General features: G+C 36.4%; 1 protein-coding gene across 3 annotated transcripts in view; it reads left to right on the forward strand.

The window, feature by feature from the left end:
• Positions 1-23428, forward strand: part of LOC106871104 (endoplasmic reticulum lectin 1) — a 488243-nt gene that overhangs the window by 15083 nt on the left and 449732 nt on the right. For all 3 annotated transcript variants that reach the window (XM_052971630.1, XM_052971631.1, XM_052971632.1), the window contains 10 exons: positions 2428-2505; positions 5081-5144; positions 8476-8513; positions 10259-10479; positions 11625-11751; positions 15292-15474; positions 16728-16787; positions 16990-17099; positions 18814-18891; positions 19760-19838. In XM_052971630.1, coding sequence (XP_052827590.1) covers positions 2428-2505; positions 5081-5144; positions 8476-8513; positions 10259-10479; positions 11625-11751; positions 15292-15474; positions 16728-16787; positions 16990-17099; positions 18814-18891; positions 19760-19838 — 1038 coding nt within the window. The remainder of the gene's footprint in view (positions 1-2427; positions 2506-5080; positions 5145-8475; positions 8514-10258; positions 10480-11624; positions 11752-15291; positions 15475-16727; positions 16788-16989; positions 17100-18813; positions 18892-19759; positions 19839-23428) is intronic.

The raw sequence follows: 23428 nt of genomic DNA on the forward strand, positions 1-23428 counted from the left end.
CTGTTGCACACTTCCCATTATATACAGGAATACCACAAGGCATTTTTTGCCCTCAAGAATAATAATAATAATAATAATAATAATAATAATAATAATAATAATGGTTTCAAGTTTTGGCACAAGGCTAGCAATTTCGGGGAGTGGGTAAGTTGATTACATTGACCCCCCTCCCCCCGGTGCTCAACTGGTACTTATCTTATTAACTCCCAAAAGGATGAAAGATGAAGTAGACCTCAATGAAATTTGAACTCAAAACATAAAGATGGATAAAATGCCACGAAGCATTTTGCCGTGTGTGCTAATGGTTCACTCAGCTTAATCATCATCATCATCATCATCATCATTTAGCATCCATTTTCCATGTTGGCATAGGTTAGATAGTTTGACTGGAAATAGTAAGCTGCAAAGCTACACCAAGTTCCAGTTTGTTTTGGCTTGATTTCTATAGCTGGATGTCCTTCCTAATGCCACCCACTCCACAGAGTGTACTGGATGCCTGTAACATGTCACTGGCACAGGTGCCTTTTACATCCCACCGGCACTGGCCATGACTACAATTTCATTAAGCTTGATGTGTTTTCTCAAGTACTGCAAATCGTCAACAGTCTCGGTCACTTGCCATCATCTATGTGAGACTTAACATCCAATGATCATATTTCACCACCTCATCTGACATCTTCCTGGGTCTCTTCTTCCACAGGTTCCCTCCACAATTAGAGATCAGCACTTCTTTATGTAGCTGTCCTCATATATACGCAATAATAATAATAACAATAATGACAACAGTGGTTTCACACTTTGACTGAAAGCTAGCAATTTTAGGAGATGGGGTAAGTTGATTACATCAATCTCAGTGTTGAACTGGTACTTATTTTATCGACCCTGAAAAAATGAAAAGCAAAGTCAACCTTGGCAGAATTTGAACCCAGAATGTAAAGACAGGGGAAAATACTGCTAAGCGTTTTGTCCAGTATGCTAACAATTCTGCCAGCTTGCTGTTTTGATAATAATAACAATTATTTCAAATTTTGGCACAAGGCCAGCAATTGTGAGGGGTGGAGAAGTTGATTATATTGACTCTAGTGCTCAGAATGCAAATAGATCAAACATACTTCAAGGCATTTTGTTCAATGTTTTAATAATTCTTATTTCTTTACTGCCCACAAGGGGCTACACACAGAGGAGACAAACAAATGGATTAAGTCGATTATATCGACCCCAGTGCGTAACTGGTACTTATTTAATCGACCCCGAAAGGATGAAAGGCAAAGTCGACTTTGGTGGAATTCGAACTCAGAACGTAGCGGCAGATGAAATACCACTAAGCATTTCGCCCAGCATGCTAACGATTCTGCCAGCTTGCCAATGTTCTAATAATTCTGTTATAATAATGATGATGATAATAATAATAATAATAATAATAATAATAATAATAATTTCAAATTTTGTCAGAAGGCCAGCAATTGTAAGGGATGGAGTAAGTTGATTACATCAACCCCAGCGTACAACTGGTACTCATTTCATCGACCCTGAAAGGTTGAATGGTAAAGTCAACTTTAGTGGAATTTGAACTCAGAATGTAAAGCTGAGAGAAATACTGCTAAGCCTTTTGTCTGACATGCTAATGATTCTGCCAGCTCACCACCTTCAATAATAATAATTAGGAGGAGAATTCTTTCTACTATAAGCACAAAGACTGGTACTTATTTCACTGACCCTGAAAGGACAAAAGGCAAAGTCAGCCTCAGCAGAATTTGAACTCAGAACATAAATTCTGCTAAGCATTTTGTCAAGCTCAGGGACTGGATCTAAACTGACTGAAACATTACATGACTCTTTTCTCTAGATGAACTATTACTCGAGCTTTTGCTATGGCTGTGGAAATGTTCTTTGTAGGCCATATGAAGCTGATCAGGTTTATGCTGTTGATGTTGTTTCAATATCTTTAAGTCAATAGTTGTCAAAAAAAGAAAAAAAATGGATAGGAAGGTATGGGCATAGGGATTAGCGCTAGGCTTAAGGAGGAAGGTACAATATGACTGATGAGAGGAAGAGAATGACAAATGTGTCAGGTGAGTTTTGGTGGAGGTAGTATGTAGCTATCTAACTCTCAGCAAGCAGAGACAGTTGTAGTAGCAGTAGAAAAGGTAAAGTGAGAAGACAGCATAACCATGAGCAAGAGGTTCAAATATGTTGGTGGATGAATGAGTAAGATTCTTTCTTCTGGAATCACTGCCTAGAAATCAAGAAGTGGAAGTCAAATTGCATGTGAAATTTATATATTGTTCTCATTGTAACATGTCACCATATATGTTGCCCCTTCCCCTGTCCAACAACAGCTTGACTTCTTTAAATGTTCAGCTTCACTCATTGATAACCTGCATATCAACGTATTATTTTGATTGCTAATTTTTTCATCCTTCATAGATTGAAAGTTTCTGGACATATGAACTTTGTCATGGGAAATACATGAGGCAATATCACGAAAGCAAAGATTTAGGCAAGGTAAGTGAACATTTTTGCATTAGAAATTCTTCTATCTCTTCTATGGCTTGAGGTTACAGTGTGTGTTGCAATCGCATGTCAGACTGTTATAATGTCTACTCCAGTATAGCAGTACAGTTAGTTAGACAATTAAGATATGACTATATATGACTGACTACCCTGACTGCTCAGTATCACAGTATTTGTAATGACTAGCACATACCACTCATCACATGGGAGGGGTGTTCCATTATTACTATTATCCCATAACACTATGTGTCGAGCAGAAGTCCTTTGGGCTGCTCTTAAACATATCTGTATTCACACCACCAAAACTCATAAGGCTGATACTCAACCCCACTTTTTGCAGTATTACGCTAACTCTTTATCTGGTCAAATCTATTGACAGTAGCTTTTTCTGTGGCAGGAGTTGAATTCAACAGTGTAAGTGAATGACGTGTTGTGTTATTGCTATAGCTTACAATTGATAACTATATCCTCTGTGATACTTACTTATAGTTTGGTGAGCCAACCAGAGAGCTTCACAGTCATTTGATATGCTACAATATAGCAACCAAATCTCCTTTAAATTGCTCTTTCTTGTTTTAGATAATCTATGTCTGAATAAAAGAATGAGGTGAGGTAATGGCTGAAATGTTTTTGCTCATAGTTCAGGGCTATCCTAGGCTCAACAGCAAATCTTTATTATTCACCTTTGAAAATTTTAAATGTTCATCGATACAATGCAACACCAGTGTCATGACTGAACTGCTGATGTCTTGGCACTCTGATAAGTCAAACATTTAAGTTTTTGAATGAGTCCCTCACCAACCTATGGCTTATAAGTGCAAAATGTTTATGACAGACGTTTTTTTTGTGTTGCTCTTAAGAACACATCAGAAGTGGACAAAACACCTTGTGTTATTTGGTTATGTGTTCCTTTATGTTCTGAGTTCAAATATCATCTAGGTCAACTTTGTTTCTTCTTTGAAGGTTGATAAAATAAATACCACAAGTTCCGGGTTGATATAATCAACTAAAACCTTCAAGGTGGTACTCCTGTGTAGTCACAATACAATCACTGAAGCAAGTGAATGAATAAAAGAATTTATTCTATATATGGAATGTGTCACACACAAATCTTAAAATAGTGAAAACTCTTTCATTGACTTCTTATCATGGCTTTACAATTTTTGATAGTTTTAAAATTATTTATTTTGCACTCCAATCTTATAAATCTCCTTGTACACATGCATCCATGCACATGCATGTGTGCATGCACACGCATGCACACACACGCGTGCACACGCACACTATAAGTTCTTGGCTGTTGAAAGAGTAAGACAGCAACTGTAGGTAACTGAAAAGTCATGAGATGTATTTTTGAGTAGAAGTGCTCAGTGTCTCCTTCACATCTGATTGTGCTTCTTGTGTAGGGAGGTCTAAGAATTCCAAGGTGGAGTCTTTCATCTTCTGATTAACTAATAATATAATAATGCCTTCCACACTGCAAGTTTTCTGTTGTGTCTCTAACCTGGACATTTAATTCCATATGTTTCAGTGTACCAAACCTTCAGGGAAACTTTTCATCAAAACACTAGTAACTTAACCAAGGGCAAAATTAGGGTCCCTCATACTTTTAATCCAACAGTAATGACTTGTAACCTGTTGTACATAATAACTCTATGAAACCTCCTTGTCTTTTATAAAAGGTTGTATAAACATTGTCATCATCATGGTAAAATAGGCTTCGAGCTAATAAAAGATTCTTTAAATTCTAATGTACCTACTTAAAAACGGAGGAATGTTTTGAATAAAGTAATCATCATCATCATCATCATCGTCGTTTAACGTCCGCTTTCCATGCTAGCATGGGTTGGACGATTTGACTGAGGACTGATGAACCAGATGGTTACACCAGGCTCCAATCTGATTTGGCAGAGTTTTTACAGCTGGATGCCCTTCCTAACGCCAACCACTCCGAGAGTGTAGTGGGTGCTTTTACATGCCACTGGCACGAAGGCCAGTCAGGAGGTACTGGCACGAAGGCCAGTCAGGAGGTACTGGCACGAAGGCCAGTCAGGAGGTACTGGCACGAAGGCCAGTCAGGAGGTACTGGCACGAAGGCCAGTCAGGAGGTACTGGCACGAAGGCCAGTCAGGAGGTACTGGCAACAGCCACGTTCGAAATGGTGTATTTTACATGCCACCTGCACACGGGCCAGTTCAGCGGTACTGGCAACGAACTCGCTCGAATGTCTTTTCACGTGCCACTGGCACAAGTGCCAGGAAGGCGATGTTCGTAATGGTTATGCTCAAATGGTGCTATTTACATGCCCCGGCACGAAAGCCAGACAGCTGGTGCTCTGGCAACGATCACGCTTGGACGGTGTTCTTAGTGCAATATAAATTAAAATTGTTGATTTGGAACTGGACCTGGGCCTCACAACTGTTAGGCTTTACTAATAAAAATTAAGCTCTATTACTTTTTATGAATTTTTATATATTTGATCCAAAGGTTCAATTTATACCATTGATGACCAATGCACCACTTTGTTAATTCACTGTTTTTTTTTTGCAATTCCTTGTTGTTACAGAAACGACAGATACAGGAATATTTCCTTGGTTACAATAAAGGATCAAATTTAGAAAGGTCTGGATGTAAGTCAGGTTGCTTTTCTTTTTGCTTTTTTTTTCTTTTCTTTTGTAAATCTCCCTCATTGGCTCACTTTTGTAATTTTTCTCATCATTTTTATCAACCATTGTCATTATTATTATTGTACCTGTCATGATTATTATCACCACTATCATCATCATCATCATCATCATCAATATTTTCATTATATTGACTTTAATTTATAGTATCACTAAATCATTGTTTTTGTTATTATCATCATTAACCTTTTTTGTTATCTTTTTATTATTGCTACCAATATCATGTTGATTCCTACTCATTAATATCATTAGTATCATTAATATCACCATTCTATCATTAGTATCACCATTCCTTCAACCTTAAGCATCATTATCAACTTTTGCCACTATTATCCCCACCATTCACTACACAAATATACCTCCTTTGTGATCATCCCATTTATGAATAATATCACCATCACTAACGCTACTGTCATGAGCCAATGAAGAAGCTACTAGAAATAACAGCTAAATATCCCTCAAATCATATTTTCATGCCAGCAACAAACCTTGCTATCAATCCATTAAGAACAACACCATCTTCTCTAGCATCTGCCACCATGATTCACTGAAGGAGCCTCTTTGCAGCCATTCAGCCTGCTTGAAATAGCAGCCAAACCTTTCTCAAATAACTAATATCCCACAGTCTTAAAAAGGTAAAGGTATACTTAGATAATGTAGACCTGAAATAAAGACAGGATAGTCACAACTTAAATGACTTATACATCTGCTCAATCAGGGTTGACCTGGAGCTAAACAACTGTTAGCAGCATTTGTATCCATTTTCAGGAAGAAATATTACCCTACCTTACTTAGAAACAGCTGAAGGTTGGCAACAGAAAGGGCATCCAGCCATAGAAAATTCACTTCCACAAATTCCATATGTCCTAGAAAAGTGGATATTTTAAATAATGATGAAACAGTGACATAAACTCTAAAATTCAGTTAGTTCATTGGTAGAGTATTGTATTAACCCCTTCGGTGGAATGACAGACAAAGCTGACTGTAGTGGGATTTGAACACAGGCATCAATAAATACTACAACACTTTTTATCCATTTCTTTTCTGATGCTGACTCTATCTCTCCATTGTCGTCTTTGTCTCACTCAAATAACAGCTTAACTTTGGACAATGCTTGTCACAACTGAAGTTTGAAACTGTCGGCCTGATGTAAGAAAGTTATCTATACAACCATCTTTATGCCTCTTTAATTGCTCACTCGATGATTTCCAAGAATAACATGAATTTTATGTTGCTTTTTAGTGAAGCAAAATTAAGTTGTTCCTCTTCTTTTTATTGTTTCCAAAGTATTTTTATCCCTCTTGATACAACCCCTTGAGACCAGCCCTGTTTCAGTGAGTTTTTTATTTTAAAGTGATCCAAATTGAAACTTTCCTTAAAATTTCACATTAATTTGTTGCAAACTCCAGCTTAATAATTGCAAAAATTATTTTACTAAATTCTTCATTATTTTCAAAATTTAATTGAAACAAAATAAAGTATTCAGAGATCATCATCATCATCATCATCATCATTATCATTTAACGTCCACTTTCCATGCTAGCATGGGTTGGACGATTTGACTGAGGACTGGCAAGCCAGATGGATGCCCTTTCTAACGCCAACCACTCAGAGAGTGTAGTGGGTGCTTTTATGTGCCACTGGCACGAGGGCCAGTGACACGGTACTGGCAACGGCCACGCTCAAAAAGGTGTTTTTTACGTGCCACCTGCACGAGAGCCAGTCCAGCGGCACTGGCAACAACCTCGCTTGAATGATTTTCTAACATGCCACCAGCACAAGTGCTAGAAGGCAACACAGGTAACGATTACACTCTAATGGTGTTATTTACGGGCCACTAGCACGGAAGCCAGACAGCTGCTCTGGCAATGAACACGCTCGACAGTGCTGTTAGTGCTCCACTGGCGTGGTGACCAGTCATCGAGTATGGTTAAAGTGATCTAAATTAATACCTTCTTATATCAGAATTTCATGTTAATTTATGTTTTAAATACCAGGTTAATAATGACAGTTATTTTACTAAATTATTCATTATTTTCAAAATTAACTGAAACAAAGGCAGTGTATTTTAACAGAAATATGGTAACAAAAAGGTTAATGCACCAGTCAGATACTAGAGTCGATACTATCGACTCCTCTCAAGACTGTTGGTCTTGTACCTAAACCTCTCTCTCTCTCTCCACACACACACACTGAGCAACAATGAAACTGAATATTCTTGAAATTTCTAACAAATGTTTAAAAATGCCTGAGATAAATTGATCTAATTAGACTAAATAATTTTAAAAACTAATTAACTTCATATTAACCCTTTTGATACCAATCCAACATGGAACTGCCTTTGGTACAAAGTTTCTGTTTTAAAGTGACCTAAATTTAAATCTATCTAAATTTCATGTTCATTTAGACAACAGATTGATAATGACAAAGTTATTTTATTAAATTCTTCATTATTTTCAAAATTAAATGAAACAAAACCAGTGTATTTTAACAGAAATATAGTAAGTAAAGGTTTATATTTTCTACCATCTTGGAAGTGATGATAAAAAGGGCCAGTTTTGTCTTATCTGTTTTGATACTATCCATCTTAGACCACTCTTAGGTCCACAATACTAAACTTCCTATGTTAAAGTAATCGAAATTAAATCCTTCAGTCAAAATTTCATATCACCCCAGCACTTTATACTATTATTTATCTCTTACAACTCCTTCTGATCTTTTCTTCTTTCTCTCTCCTCCCCTCCCCTACTAGATGTGAGTTGCCCTGCAGATGCCTCTACAGGAACCTACTCTACCCCTAAACTTTCATAGTATTCCCCTTGTCCCCTAGCATGATACTGATCCTCCTACCTCCCCCAGGGTCCTTAGTCCTGTGAACTGCATGGCAATCCCAATAGTGCAGGTGGCACAAAAAACACCCAGTCCATGCTGTAAAGTGGTAGACATTAGGAAGGGTATCCAGCTGTAGAAGCCATGCCAAAGCTGACACATCGGATCCTATCAATCCATCCAACCCATGCCAGCTTGGAACATGGATGTTAAATGATAATGATGAATGGCGAATTTCCCAAACAGTCAGAGGAAGTTAAATGTAAATGTAATTGAGAATTTCAGTAAAAACTGTCTCCCACTTTTAATCATTGATCAAAGTAATTATTTAAACAAAGATGATTGATATAACAGTCTTTACAAGCTAATTTGATAATCCCATTTCTAACATGTCGGTGTCCATTGGATAAGTTGTTAACCAGATTCTCTGATCTTTTTTTATTTGCAGCTTCAAAAGTTAGTGCCTCATCAGTAGGAAATCCACCAGTAAGTATTAAAAGATGTTATAAAGTACCTAATTCTGTTTGTTTCTGTGTTACGGTGTTACACATCCAGCATAATTCTCAAACACATTGCTTTTATACAGCAAGGGATGTGTGGAATCTTTTTTTTTTTTATCCACTTCTTTATTCTTGCATGGCTGTGTGCTTAAGAAGCTTGCATCTTAGCAATGTGGTTCCAGGTTCAGTACCACAGCATAGAATCTTGGGCAAGTTACTTCTACAATAGCCCCAAACCAACCAAAACCTTATTAGTGAATTTCATAGACAGAAACTAAGAAGCCTAGTGTGTGTGTGTGTGTGTCATTTAGTAAATACAGGATTTAAATGTGAGCTACTATAAGTATCATGCTCCAATAGTACTGTAATTAGATGAGCTTGTATAACCATGTATTATCCTGTAATATTCCAAGCTCAAAGCACTCAATATGAGGTCATCTCATTAATCTACCATCAGAGCATGAAACTTATTGTAGCTCACATGTAAATCTTGTGCCTATTGACATATTGATCTCTTATTGAATGGAATATTTTTTTTGTGTGTTGATCCTATCAATAACAGAACAGTGCCTTATATAAGTATGTATATAATTTAGTTGTCTAAGAATCTATGGATCAGATTAATTTATGAAACATTCTATACATGAAATATATATTATCATCATTTAAAATCCCTTTTCCTGTGAGGGCATGGGTTGAGCCATTCGACAAGAAAAGATGTGCTAGGTTTTATTTCTACTTTGGGATGGTTTCTGCAGCTGGATGCAGAGGTCAAGGTACAAGGTGAATCTAAGAGACAGAATAGGATAGAGGAACATAAAAGATGGATGTGCACTGAGTGAAAATAACGTGACAGATGATCAGAGATAGGGAATAAGTTGAACACAGAAAATATCAGCTCAGCTCACTGAGAGGAAGTGAAGGAAGTAAGTAGGATAATATAGAAGATTGATGGAGAAGTGGGTGCTAGAAGATGAGTTAAATGCTTTAAATAAGGTAAAAAAAGTGCCTTTACTCTTTTTTTTAAACTTTTTTTATTTGTTTCAGTCATTTGACTGCAGCCATGCTGGAGCACCGCCTTTAGTCGAGCAAATTGACCCCGGGACTTATTCTTTGTAAGCCTAGTACTTATCCTATCGGTCTCTTTTGCCGAACCGCTAAGTGACGGGGACACAAACACACCAGCATTGGTTGTCAAGCAATGCTAGGGGGACAAACACAGACACACAAACATACACACATATACATATATATATATACATATATATGACGGGTTTCTTTCAGTTTCCGTCTACCAAATCCACTCACAAGGCTTTGGTCGGCCCGAGGCTATAGTAGAAGACACTTGCCCAAGGTGCCATGCAGTGGGACTGAACCCGGAACCATGTGGTTGGTAAGCAAGCTACTTACTACATAGCCACTTCATGGCAATCATTTATTATTTTACATTTTGAAAAAGTGGGTGATAGTATTTTCTATGGAAGAACTATTGAACTACCAATATATACAAAAATGAATTGTACAAGTCAATAGTTGTGTTTGACCTTTCATTGCTAATGTAACCATTGTTTAGTTTCCTTGGAATTTATCTTTATATGAAAGACTCCGTACTCATTATTACCATTACTGTTATTGTCATCATCTGTTTGTTTGCTGACCACTCTGCTAATTTTTTATTCCATGAACCTTGTGGCTGTTGATTGATAGTTGCTTATTTTGTTCTCATTCTAGGTACACACACGAAAAGTTGATGGTCTTGACTTACCTTACTTCCAAGTAAACATAACTGATGGCACAGTTTGTGACCTGACTGGAGGACCAAGACAGGCAGCTATTCTTTATGTGTGCCAACCAGAAGGCCGAGGAGAAATCTTTGAAATGAAAGAAGTATCCACGTGTGAATATGAAATTATTGTGCTCACATCAGTTCTCTGTAGCCACCCAGATTTTAAGTAAGTCTCTCTCTCTCTCTCTCTCTCTATCTCTCTCTATCTCTCTCTCTCTCTCTCTCTCTCTCTCTCTCTCTCTCTCTCTTTCTCTCTCTCCCTCTCTCTCTGTCTCTGTCTCTGTCTCTCTCTCTGTCTCTCTCTCTCTCTCTCTCTTTCTCTCTCTCCCTCTCTCTCTGTCTCTGTCTGTCTGTCTCTCTCTCTCTCTCTCTCTCTCTCTCTCTCTCTCTCTGGTTCTGAACTACACCATAAGAGGTTGGTGGTTCGAATTGCAGTCATCATTGTTGTATATATGAGTGTTTGTCTTTATCCAACACACTTTTTCTCTCCATTGCCATCGTAATTTTGACATCCGCTTTCCCATGCTTCCATGGGTCAGATGGAATTCATTGATGCAGATTTTTTTATGGTTAAGTCGCCTTTCTTGTCACCAACTTTTGCCTGCTTCCAGGCAAGGTTATATTTCCTTATGGCCTGACATGTTTTTCACCAACGATTGGAAATGAGCAACGGCTGTATCACAGTGATGCTCATTCACAACCATCACACAATATCAAGGCAAGAATACACAATGGCTGAAACCAGTTAAAGAATATATAAAATTCTAAATAATTAATAACTTTCTGTTCTGACACCTGAACTGCTCTGTGTCTTTTACAAATTACCACTTGAGACTTAACTGAAACAAGACAGTGAAAATGAAGTAAAGGATGAAAAAGAGAGGTGGGAAAAAAAGTGGAATAATATAGCAGAAGATGACAAAGAAAAAAAAAATATATATATATATATATATATATATTTTCTTTGTCATTTTGTGCGGGTGACACGTAAAAGCACCCACTACACTCTGAGTGGTTGGCGTTAGGAAGGGCATCCAGCTGTAGAAACTCTGCCAAATCAGATTGGAGCCTGGTGTAGCCATCTGGTTTCACCAGTCCTCAGTCAAATCGTCCAACCCATGCTAGCATGGAAAGCAGACGTTAAACGACGACGACGACGATGTATGTATGTATGTCAATTTCTTTTTTTAGTAAACACGGAATGCAACCAGCTAGATTTAATCTCTGGTTCATCTACAATAAGTTAAAATATTCTCTCTCTTGCTCTTTCTCTCAAGACTATAATTCTGTATTCCTGTTATTTAATTCTAGACCCAAGAATCCACATATTGGCAAGATAGATTGCCATTCTGTTGAAGGTGCTCCGGTGCGTCCTGTAAATATGGACCATTTGGCTGAGGAAAATCGATATGGTCTTCCTTTTGAAGATGAAGCTAATGTAAGCAAGGCATTAACCTCTTTTATGTAATTTCTTTTGCTTCCAAATTAATGATCTTCCTTTGACCCACTTGTCTGCAACAACTAAATTTAACCCTTTAGCATTCAGATTACTGTCAAATGTAATGTTTATTTGTTCATATTGTCTTGAATTAAAGGGTAAAGACCCCTTTCAGTCATGAATGATCATGGGATTGCACCTAGAAATTTCTCCTCCAAGGCACAAATCCAGGCAAGATTGTTTATAGAAGACCAGCAATCATCCATGCATACTACCCTCCCCTCTCCATGACACTGATGTTATCCAAGGGAAAGGCAAAGGCCGGTGCAGCTTGGCACCAATGACATGACAAGTCATTTCTACTGCTGAGTGAACTGGAGCAATGTGAAATAAAGTGTCTTGTTCAAGAACACAACACACAGCTCAATTCAGGAATCAAACTCACAACCTCTAACCACTGAGCTATGCGTCTTGAATTAATCATGCATCATCTTGTAGCTTCAAGATTTTGAAGAGGAGATCGTTCATTTTTAGAATGACATTGTAGAGTAGATGTGAGAGGCTGGATCTGGCCAGTTTGAACATAAAACAGGTAGAATATTTAGGCCTGTTATGGCTAAGGGTCAAACATTAACTTTCTAAACTCACATAATTATCCCTACACTTCTTATTGAAAGACTACTGACACATACAAACATATATGGTTTGGGTCAATCCGAGTCTTATAAGTGAAATTGAGTAGATGGAAACTATGCAGAAGACCTTATCCCTCCATCCTATACTGCACTCAGTAGAGGAGTCTTATTTTGCAGGTACTTAATGATCTCACTGGTACTGGGACCACATAAAAAGCGCCCAGTACACTCTGTTAAGTAGTTGACTGTAGGAAAGACATCCAGTTGAAGAAACCATACCAAAGCAGATGTAGAACCTGGTGCAGCCCTCTGGCTCGTCTGTTCTTGTTGAACTGTCCAACCCATGCCAGCATGGAAGAGGGGACATTAAATGATGATGATGATGACAATAATGTATCTGCAGAATGATAAACCCCTTATATACCAATTCAATTGTTGAAAACAGTGGATATCTAGTTTTACACATCTATGTGTCTGTGTAAATGTGTGTATGCATACTGATATATATACATAAATCACACAATATATATATGCACATATAAGTATGTGTATATATACATATACACATACTTATACTGATACATACACATATATAAACATATACAAAAGCATTTACTCATATATACGTATGTTACAAAGAAGAACACTGAAATCTGTTTGAGATTTTTGATGAAAAAATATTTATTCTTATAAACAAGATGTTAATTAGAACGACAAAACACTGAGAGTGTTTGATGATTATTATTCGTGGATTGGTGTAATTGTTGCAGCAGTTAAAATTTTAGCTGGTCCTTGTGTTGCTGTTACCATTCATCCATTGTGGTTAGCTGTTGATTGTGCTACTGTCTTCTGATGTCTCTCATTTACCGTCCATTTATTGTTTTTGCGTTGATCCAGTGTTTGGTAAACCATCTGTTTACTACAACCCTTTCTGATTGGTCTTATGTCTATCATCCACTGTTTGTCATAGTAGCTAGGGTGCATTGAATATATAGTGATGGTTAGTCTCAGAAAGATGCATGCCAAAAATGTAATTGTTGTTGGAGCCAATTCCACATGAAGTCTTGATTGGTCAGATTTTTTTTATGACATAGGCTTGTTGGCACTCCATCGCTTACGACGTCGAGGGTTCCAGTTGATCCGATCAACGGAACAGCCTGCTCGTGAAATTAACGTGCAAGTGGCTGAGCACTCCACAGAAACGTGTACCCTTAACGTAGTTCTCAGGGATATTCAGCGTCACATAGTGTGACAAGGCTGACCCTTTGAATTACAGGCACAACAGAAACAGGAAATAAGAGTGAGAGAAAGTTGTGGTGAAAGAGTACAGCAGGGTTTGCCACCATCCCCTGTCAGAGCCTCGTGGAGCTTTAGGTGTTTTCGCTCAATAAACACTCACAACGCCCAGTCTGGGAATCGAAACCGCGATCCTATGACCGCGAGTCTGCTGCCCTAACCACTGGGCCATTGCGCCCCCACATGACATCGGTAATATTCTAGCAAATCACAACCTCAGCTATAGTGATCTGATTGCTAAATATTCCTGTTACATGACTCTCCTGCCAGTGAAAATGTCCATTCACAATGAATTGAATTGAAATGATGAGAACAATGCAGGAATTGCAGATGTGAAGTATTTAAAGGAGCATGCATTAGAAAAGGATGAATGCAAGACTAAAAATATTGGTTAAGTTGCATAGGTGGTGAGCAGCTCATCTAGCTGAAAAGAGCCGGAGCACTATCAGAAGATATTTTTCATGCACAATGCAGTGCTGTCTTCCGCATGAAGTACTGTACAAGCATGTGCTGTAAAAACCAGTTATGTGAAATAAAATCAAAATGAATGCTATGCAAGAGAAATCAGAAATGTTAAATGTTAGCCCAGAGAATAATTGTAAAAGTACTAAGAAAGATTATCTGAGGAGGATATGTGTATGTATATGAGCCAGATGAGTGCAGCTAAATGTGTAACTGAGTGAGTGACTCATACATAGTCATGTGCATGTCCACTGGTGAGTCAGTGTAGTGTCTACCAGTGGGTCAGCAGTTGCATATTCATGTGCATTTGAGCATGTGCACTTGCATTGAAATCTACTGATTTGGTATTGTGAACCTATTCAGCTATTTCCAAGCTTAGGGACATAAGCAGCTGAAGTAGGCTGGCATCTTCTAACTATAGTAATTTTATGTCTACTGTTAGCAATGTGTTTGTAAGTGTCTATGTGCATGCTATGCATTTTATAGTGTGTGCAATGCAAATGTATTCAGATGTATGTATGGGATGCACATTTATGTGTTTAGGAGTGTGTGAACAGAGAAGAAAGAAAGAACAAATATGTAAAGTCAGTGTAGCATCGACAGACCAAGCATCCGCAAATGTATGTGCAGGCCTGGGCAAGAATTTTTGAGGAAGACTATCAGTTACCCATGCAAGCAAGTCTCCCTTCTCCACACCATCAATCCTTATCCAAAAGAAAAGCTGCCAACTTGGGTAAATACAGCTTGGCATCAGTGTCATCACAGGTGTTACTGTCCGAATGTAATTAGCCAGAACAGATTCTGTAAGGCATATTGCTTGACCCTCTAACTTTCTTAGCCATTCACTTTGGAAAAATTTGGACTCGGTACAGAGAGTCAGAATAAATACTGCATGGCATTCTATCCAACAATCTAATGACTCTGCCAATGTGCCATTTTGTGATTGAGATTTGGTAGATGAAAACTGTGCAAAAACCATTGTATATCATCATAAATTTTATGTCCAATTTCTATACTGATATGATCTGAATCATCATGGTCTGTATCAGTTCTTCATCAGACTTACTGGCCTCCTAGTTAGTTTTGGGGACCACATTTCACTTGTACTTTGTATGATATCATTATATAATTTTGTTTGTTTGTTCAGGTATTTGACAAATCAAGCCTCTTCAAGATAAATTTACATGACAAAAGGAAATTCACACAGAAAACTGAGGTGTACGATCAGAAAACAAAGATAGCCATGTCGACAGGAAATGGTGGTATAGGACTAGCTACAGATGAACAGACTATCAGAGATTTCCTCAGTGGAACAGATTGTCTGAAAGGTGTATGTAAAACATTTAATTCTTTACAATGCTTCAAATATATTCACATTTCTGATCACAGCTCTTGTCTTGGCAAACCGACTTCAATAAACGATAGACAAGGTTCAGAAGAAAGTTAATGGATTGTTTTAAGCTATGCCTTACCAAAAATCTTTACTCTCTGGGTCATTACAATACTATGTCTTCTCCAATTCATTTGTTATACTATTTCATCAATGCAGTTTACTACTAATCTCTTCAAATTTGAGTCATTATTAGAAATAGGCACCAGATCATATGTAAATGTTACTTGAATAAACTAACATTCTATTCAAGCGTTTGCTCTATCTTACTACTCTGCATTATCTTCAGTACATTCTGACAAATTATTTCTCATTATAATTATCTCCAATACAATGTTTATCATTGTCATAGTCATTACTATCTCTGTCAACATCATTAGGATCATTATTATCATCAATATCCCGTTTTGGTGGCCCATAAAAAGCACCTTTCAAGTGTTGGGCTTCATAGAGGCTATGTAGCTGATGCTGGTGTCATGTAAAATGAACCTATGTAAAATGCACCTTCCGAACACTAGGCCTCACAGAGGCAATGACAAATGATATGCTTGAGAAGACCCATCAAGCCAAGTGAAATCATAGTCATGGCAGATACTGGTGTCATGCCAACTGACATCCATTCCGGTGGCATGTAAAAGCACCCATCACACTCACGGAGTGGTTGGCGTTAGAAAGGACATCCACCTGTAGAAACAATGCCAAATCAGACTAGAGTCTGGTGCAGCCTCTCAGCTTACCAACCCTGGTCAAACTGTCCAACCCATGCCAGCATGGACAAGGGATGTTAAATGATGATGATGAATAGTCTAATGTTCTGCTTTCCATTTGTCCATTGTCATTGGTTGCTCAAGTCCAAACCAGCTGACTAGTCTCCTTCTCACAGTATTTATTTTTACCAAATCTTAACTGTTTTGATACCAGCCTACCCGCAGGGACCACCTGTGGTTTTATGAAGCAAAACTACCTATATTAAAATTATCATATATTTAAATTAAAATCTTCTTTCATAATTTTATGTGAACACTATTTTAATAATAAAATGTGTCTAAATTTTTTTCATAATTAAGATATAAGTACAAAAGGGTTTAATATAGATTTTTTTTTTATCAACTGGTCTGTCTATTTGTCCTAAAGTAGAAATACATTAGATGATTCGCTATACTTCATCTTAAACTATTCTCATTATTTCACAGGGTGCTGGATGGTGGAAACATGAATTTTGCTATGGCAAATATGTTCGGCAATATCATGACGTAAGTTGGTTCCTGCCATCCTATTCTGTCTTCTGCTTTATAAGCTCCTCGTTTTGTGCTTTTGTCTTCTTTTATCTTTCCTTCTCCCACTTTTTCTCATTTAACATTTATTTTATTTTTCTACTATGTCTTGTTTCTATAACATTGTTGCCGTTGGTAAAAGGTATTTGACTTATACTGTATTAATTCTTCTTTAATATAGGGCAATGATGGACGTACTGTTATAACTCTTGGTCACTGGAAGCTTGACAAACATTTACAGTGGTTGCATGCTAATCCTTTGAAAAAACCAAAGCCAATAGGAAAGAGAAGGTGACCTTTTGCTTAAATTCCATTTCAAAACACATTTTGGAAATTTTAAATTAAAATAAAGTTCTTTACTTTTGTAGAGATCCTTTTATTTTTATCAATAAAATATTTTAAGGGTTCAAACATTGAAAGTAAATGACCCTACTCATTCTTTGTCATTTATGCTGCACCTATTCTACACATCATACCATGCCTGTTATAGAACAGTTTAAAAGGCATTTAATTTTTACACAATACAAACATATTCCACTCTATATGCATCTTAAGCCATGCTCAATGTGCTAGAAATACCAGTCAAATCTCAATCTCCTTCAAATCACATAACTACTATCTTAAAACAGGATAGATACATTGGATAACATAGTCCTATATGTACTATGTCTAAAAACAAAGGACAAGATTGCTGAACTGGAATGATTAGTAGGTCTGTTCACTCAGTTAACTTGGGATTAAACATCATCTATCTATATATATATATTTCACACAACACACCTTGACTACTACAGTGCAGCTTGAGAAGCCTTTACTTCTTTCACACAGTACACAACACAACATTCTGTGACTTATATAATAGCCAATTTACTGCTAACTTCTCAAGCATAATCAAGGCAATACCAGTGGCATAGAATAAGGTGTGTAGGCCACACAGGGTGGCCATTTTACAAATGTGTTTGCTATAGTCAATGCATTTAAGTAAGTAGGTGGCCAATTTGGCTACTATAACTTGTGCTGTGCCACTGGCATGATCTGTTTTAAAACAAAGTAGAGCTATATTACTTATACAAAGTTATAAGCAATGGTTTTGCAAGATTTGTTCTCATGATAATAGTGTTCTGGTTTGATTTATTTGGCTGGATAACGAATATACTCAATAGCAGTATTCACTCAATGCAAAACAAGCTAGTAGTATATATCACTGGATTTCTCAACTTGAAATAATATTTGTGTATATATTATTATTACTTTACATATAGCAAGCACTATTGATCAGTCTCTTAATCAGCTGTTGACTGGCAGTCACAACAATTTCAATATTTATCTAAACAAACAGTAAGTGATTTATGAGTGCTAAAGAGTATCTCATTTACTGTTAAAGAATCCAATATATTTTGAGAAAGTTACAGCCTTGGTTATGGTTAAATTCTCTGGAGAGCTTAGTCTCACAGTAGTGTTTAGTCTTTTGTTTTTGATGGTAAAGTGATAAACAAGATGTAGGAACAGCAGTAGTAGATGTACCTACTGCCCTTCATCTATACATGGTCTCATTTTGTAATTTAATATTGCTACTATTTGTTATTCACAGAGTACAGATAATTGGGGTGATGAACTGACAACTATATGAGAAGTTAAAGATTCATATCTTTTACTTCCACTGAATTATGTCTTTGACCTAAGAAATTTAATTCTTTGAAGGTGAAATCCACTTTTCTCTGAGTCTTAAAAAGTACAGTAGACTGTTGCAGACAGCAACTGCATTGTAAAATTGCAAAATTGTTTGGTACCATGTTGTGGTTGGTTCAGTTCCTCTTAGAGGAAAGAACATCAGTCCTATTCAGGAGCACATTTATCTCTGATTTGTTTAATGCTGTAGAAAAGCATGATATACACCAATTCAGAGTATTATTGAGATGAGAGAAAGGATTATCTAATTGTTTCTGATATGCGTTGCTGTTTCTTTTCTCTGCTATATTCAGTTTCTTCTCTCTTCTATTCACAGGAGTATTTCTCTACTCTATACTGATGGAGACTTCTGTGAAGCCAATGGAAAGAAGAGAATTGTTGAAGTTAAATTAAAGTAAGTTATTTTTCAAAATATATCAATGATACAGCTTTGTAAAACTTTTTTTTTTTGCCAGGACGTTTTCTCTTTTTTTATCAACCATTGTTATTCATTTGAAATTGAGATTAGAAAGGATATACCAAGCAGGGAAGCAAAACCTAATATCAAGATGTCTTAAGGTAAATTTAGCAAAGACAAAAGTTTTAGTAGGCAGGAAAGAAGACAGGTCTCTGGTGTCTTAGGGGAAATGGTCTTGCTCAATATGCAGATAAGGACTCCATACACTGAGCCCAATGTAAGCTATGAATACACAAGAAATACAGCAAAATCCCAGGCAGACTAAGAGAGAGCATAAGCTTCATATATGATAAATGCACTGGAGCAAACCAGAAATAAATTCTCTCTAATGCCCAGATGGCTCATTAGAAGTAGCTGATAGCTTTTGTTAAGAAGGAGACATGATTGGCTAGGGAAGTGGCTGCTCTGAAAGCATAGTAGCCAGAATAAGAATGGGTTGGAGAAAGTCCATGGAGCCACTGCCTCTTGGTGACAAAAGTCTTTTCCCTCAGTGTGAGCAGTACTCTTAATCTGTCATTTTCTTTAACACCATAACTTGGCTGTTTAATGTTTTTAATACAGTCTACTCTGTTCTAATCATTTAGATTAGGTTTGAAGACATTCCTCCATTTCTGCTACTAGTCTCAGAGGTAAAAAGGTCATGAGCAGTTCTTCTTCTGACTAAACCCTGAAAACAACAGTAAAAATAGGATTTTGCTTCACTATTATTTCATGTGCTTTTTTAAAAATTTTCTCTAATATGTCTGTTATGTAAGACACTGGAAGTTACATCATCAAAGTTCTACATTTTTACTATTTTACTCAGGTGCATTGAAGATTTAAGCAGATCACATTCTTTTGCATTATACATCATGGAACCCAAAACTTGTGAATACATTTTAGGGGTAAGTAAACTAATCTGTTTCCAATGTGTACTTGCTGTTCATTTATAGAGATAATAAGTGGGACATTTTGCAACAATTAACATTCACTGTGTCCCTATATTAACACACAGAATTTGATAACGGTAACATTTTGTTGTGGTTATTGTTCCTTAGCCCTAGACCAGCTCTTGTCAACTAGAACTATGAACAAAAACATTCCATCATGCTATTTATGATATTCCCATCTTTGTTATGCTTTTCCCCCAGATATATCAATGATAACATTATCTAACATGTCATCCTTCTTTATTAAAACAATATGTTGTTATTTGGCTGCTATTTTTTGCATGTTGAGCACTAATATTGAAGATACCCCATTGGCTTGTGAAATATTTTGTTATAAAACATGGTGGTCATCAAGAAAATGAAGATAAATATGTAATGCAAATGACTTAGTAAATTTAATTTTTGGCCAGATTTTATATTTTAACAGAAAAATTAATAAAGACTGACAAAATATAGATGGAGGAAAGTTAGTTTTTTTTTCCTCTGCACTATTCCTATGCTTGTTCACACTGGTGTGCTGTTGACGAATTTCAGGAAGCATGTAAGTTTTGAAGGATGTAGTGCCCTGACAGCTAACAACTGATGTGGGTAGTTTACTCCATGCTTTGGCAATTCTGAGTGTGAAAAATGCATCTCTGCTGTCGTATGTATGACCACAGTATCCAACGTGCTTTTTCTTTATTTAAGACAATAGAAAGTAATTTAAGAACATTTGTATGGTCTCATGACCTGCTGGAAATACCAACCAAATATCTCTCAAATCATGTCCTCCATCTTAAATAAAGATTTTGACATACACCTAACAATATGAGATGGTCATAGTCAGAATATCTTTGTAGGTCTTCACTATTGAGGCTGACTTAGAGCTATGCAATAGCAATCTATTGCTACACCAAGTGCCTTCATGGCTGGGTTTTACTGGTCTGTATTGATTTTGTTTAACTGCTATGGCTGTGCTAAAATTATAGATTTGGATACTGTTAGCACAAATGCCTTTTACCAACTGAAAGAGAAACATTGGCTTTGTTTTGGACATTTTTCTTCTTTTGCTGGTCAGCCAGAATTATGTACCTTGTTTGTGTGACAAGCATAACTTTTGCCAATGACATTTTTTTCTTTTACATTCTTTTTCTATGCTTGCAAAGATAGTATGGTATAGTTTACCATTCACTACACAACCAACTAGGTGTGGAACTATTTTTTTTTTTTTCAGTCAAATAATCACATGAATAAGCAAATTATGTGATTTTGCAACTGCTGAATGCAACAGCTGCAGTCAATAACATAAGACATTGTTTTCACAATTATTGATTTTTTACCAGTGGTGGTAGTCTTTTTTTTTTATCAGTGCTTGATAAAGCAGTCAGGTAACCATGATCAAGCAATATTTTTTGACTTTTTCAATAACTGAATACAACAGCTGCAATCACCACCATCAGTATCATCATCATCTGGAACAATATTCTCATGATTGTTTTTTTTTTTATTGCTAGTAGCAGTTGTTTAACTTCAGGTTATCCCTGATGAAGTAGATCTATGATCAAATGTGTTCCAGCTGTCACCAAGTCATCCAAATTTAGACAGTGTATTTAGGACTACATTTCTGTTTTAAGAGAGTAGGATGTGATTTGAGAGAGATTTGTTTGCTTTTTCTTACAAATTGAACAACTGTGTAGAGCAATGTTCAGGATTGTCTTACCAGCATTATAAGTCCCTAGGCTAATTAATGCACTGAACCCAATAGTATATATTTATTGACAGCAAACCAGAGTATGTACAGATTAGAATTGGACCCCTAGACCTGTGAGGACCCGGGCAACTGTTCAGTGTGGCCATACTTAAAGACAGTACAGGCAGTATTTCTTAAATGATGTGCCACAATACACTGGTGTGTTGCAAAGAATACTGCTAAGTGCACTGCACATTTTTTAGAATATTTTTAAGGCTTTAGAAAAGCCATAATAATGTTTGTCTCAAAAACATGTCATTCACAATTTTGACACAAAGTATTATTAATAAAACAAGATAAGTAATAGTTTCCTATATTCTTTCTACATTTTTAACTTTAAAACATTTTTCTTTTCTTTTTTTTTTGTTTTTTAAGCTTTCAATACATAGTGCTCTAGTGATTTTTAACTTTCTATGGGAGTGCAGCAGTAAGTTTTTGTTCAATCGCCTGTGTGCCATGGAGTCAGAATGTTTGAGAAGCAGTAGTGTAGAAGCTCACTGTCATAGTCTAAGTTTTCTATTAGTCATAAGAGGAGTGGGGAGTGTCCATCACCTTTGTTGGCCCTAGTGAACAGTGAAGTGAGATCAATGAGATTGAGGTCTGCAGGAAAAATATAAGGAAGTACAAAGAGGAAATTCCAGAGGATAGTAGTTCTGATGAAACAAAATAAGGATGTGGGGCATGCAGCTAAGAAGTTCAGAGGAGCAAGGATCATTGATATAGTGATAGAAATGACAGAAAAAAGAAACAGCACAGTTGTAAACCAGTGGTTGTAGTATGTTGGTGAGTTGTTGTTGCCAATCAGACTTCAGCTTTTTCCATTGTCTAGGAGTTAGAATGTGCAGTAGCAGTACTATCCCAAAATATATGATATATACATTAATATGGGTCTCACTAGTTGCATGACTTTCAGAGGCTCCCTGCAACTTTTTGTTTTGAGACCCCATCTCTTCAATCAAAATTTATAATCTACACACCTTTTATTCATAGCTATATTTTACTTTATTCTATCTGAAGTTCAATATTTCATATTATCCTAAAAGACTTCTTTAAAAGTACAAGTTAAATTTATTTAGGGCTGGAACTATCATATTATTTCATGTTTAGGAAGGCCAACATTTAATAGGATTGAATATTTAATTGATGGACTCACAAATATTAGAAGACAAGCATTTCAATATAACAATTGTGAAGTATAGTTGTCTCAGCTTTTGTATACAAAAAGTTTATTCAAAAATGTTAAAATACAAAAAAATTTCAGTCCAAAACAAAGCAAACTATTTAAAATTATATATTTTTGAAAAATAGACGTGAATGTTCTCAAAGACTTGATAACAGTCGAAAAAGCCTTTTTTAAATTCTATATTTCACTGTTAGCTGTTGCAATATTTCGATTGGATTGACAATTCTACAATTCAAACTGTAAAGTCAAAATACCAAAGATGCAAAATATGAAGAATTTCTTACCTTTCTCTGAAATCACAAATTCAAGGGAAAAATAGTACCTTACAAACTAAAATACCTCAATCATAAACTAGTTACCACTGAAGAATTGAGATACTTGGTGACAGTGAACAAACAATATCTGTATCCCTATATATGTACATAGGTAGGTTCAATTCAGCAAAGTTTCTGGAGTCCCTTTTGGCAAGTGACTTGAAGGTTCAGCTGCTGAACTTTGTTTAAAAAAGTAAATAAATGAAATAAGACAATTTTTTTTTCTTGAAAGTTCTATATATAATAGATGTGTACAAACAATTCTAGCAACAAAATTCTTGATAAAAATTGTAAACTTTGCTTTTTTTTTTTTTTTTTT

Source organism: Octopus bimaculoides, chromosome 11 (genome assembly GCF_001194135.2).
Source record: "Octopus bimaculoides isolate UCB-OBI-ISO-001 chromosome 11, ASM119413v2, whole genome shotgun sequence".
NCBI classification, from domain to species: domain Eukaryota; kingdom Metazoa; phylum Mollusca; class Cephalopoda; order Octopoda; family Octopodidae; genus Octopus; species Octopus bimaculoides.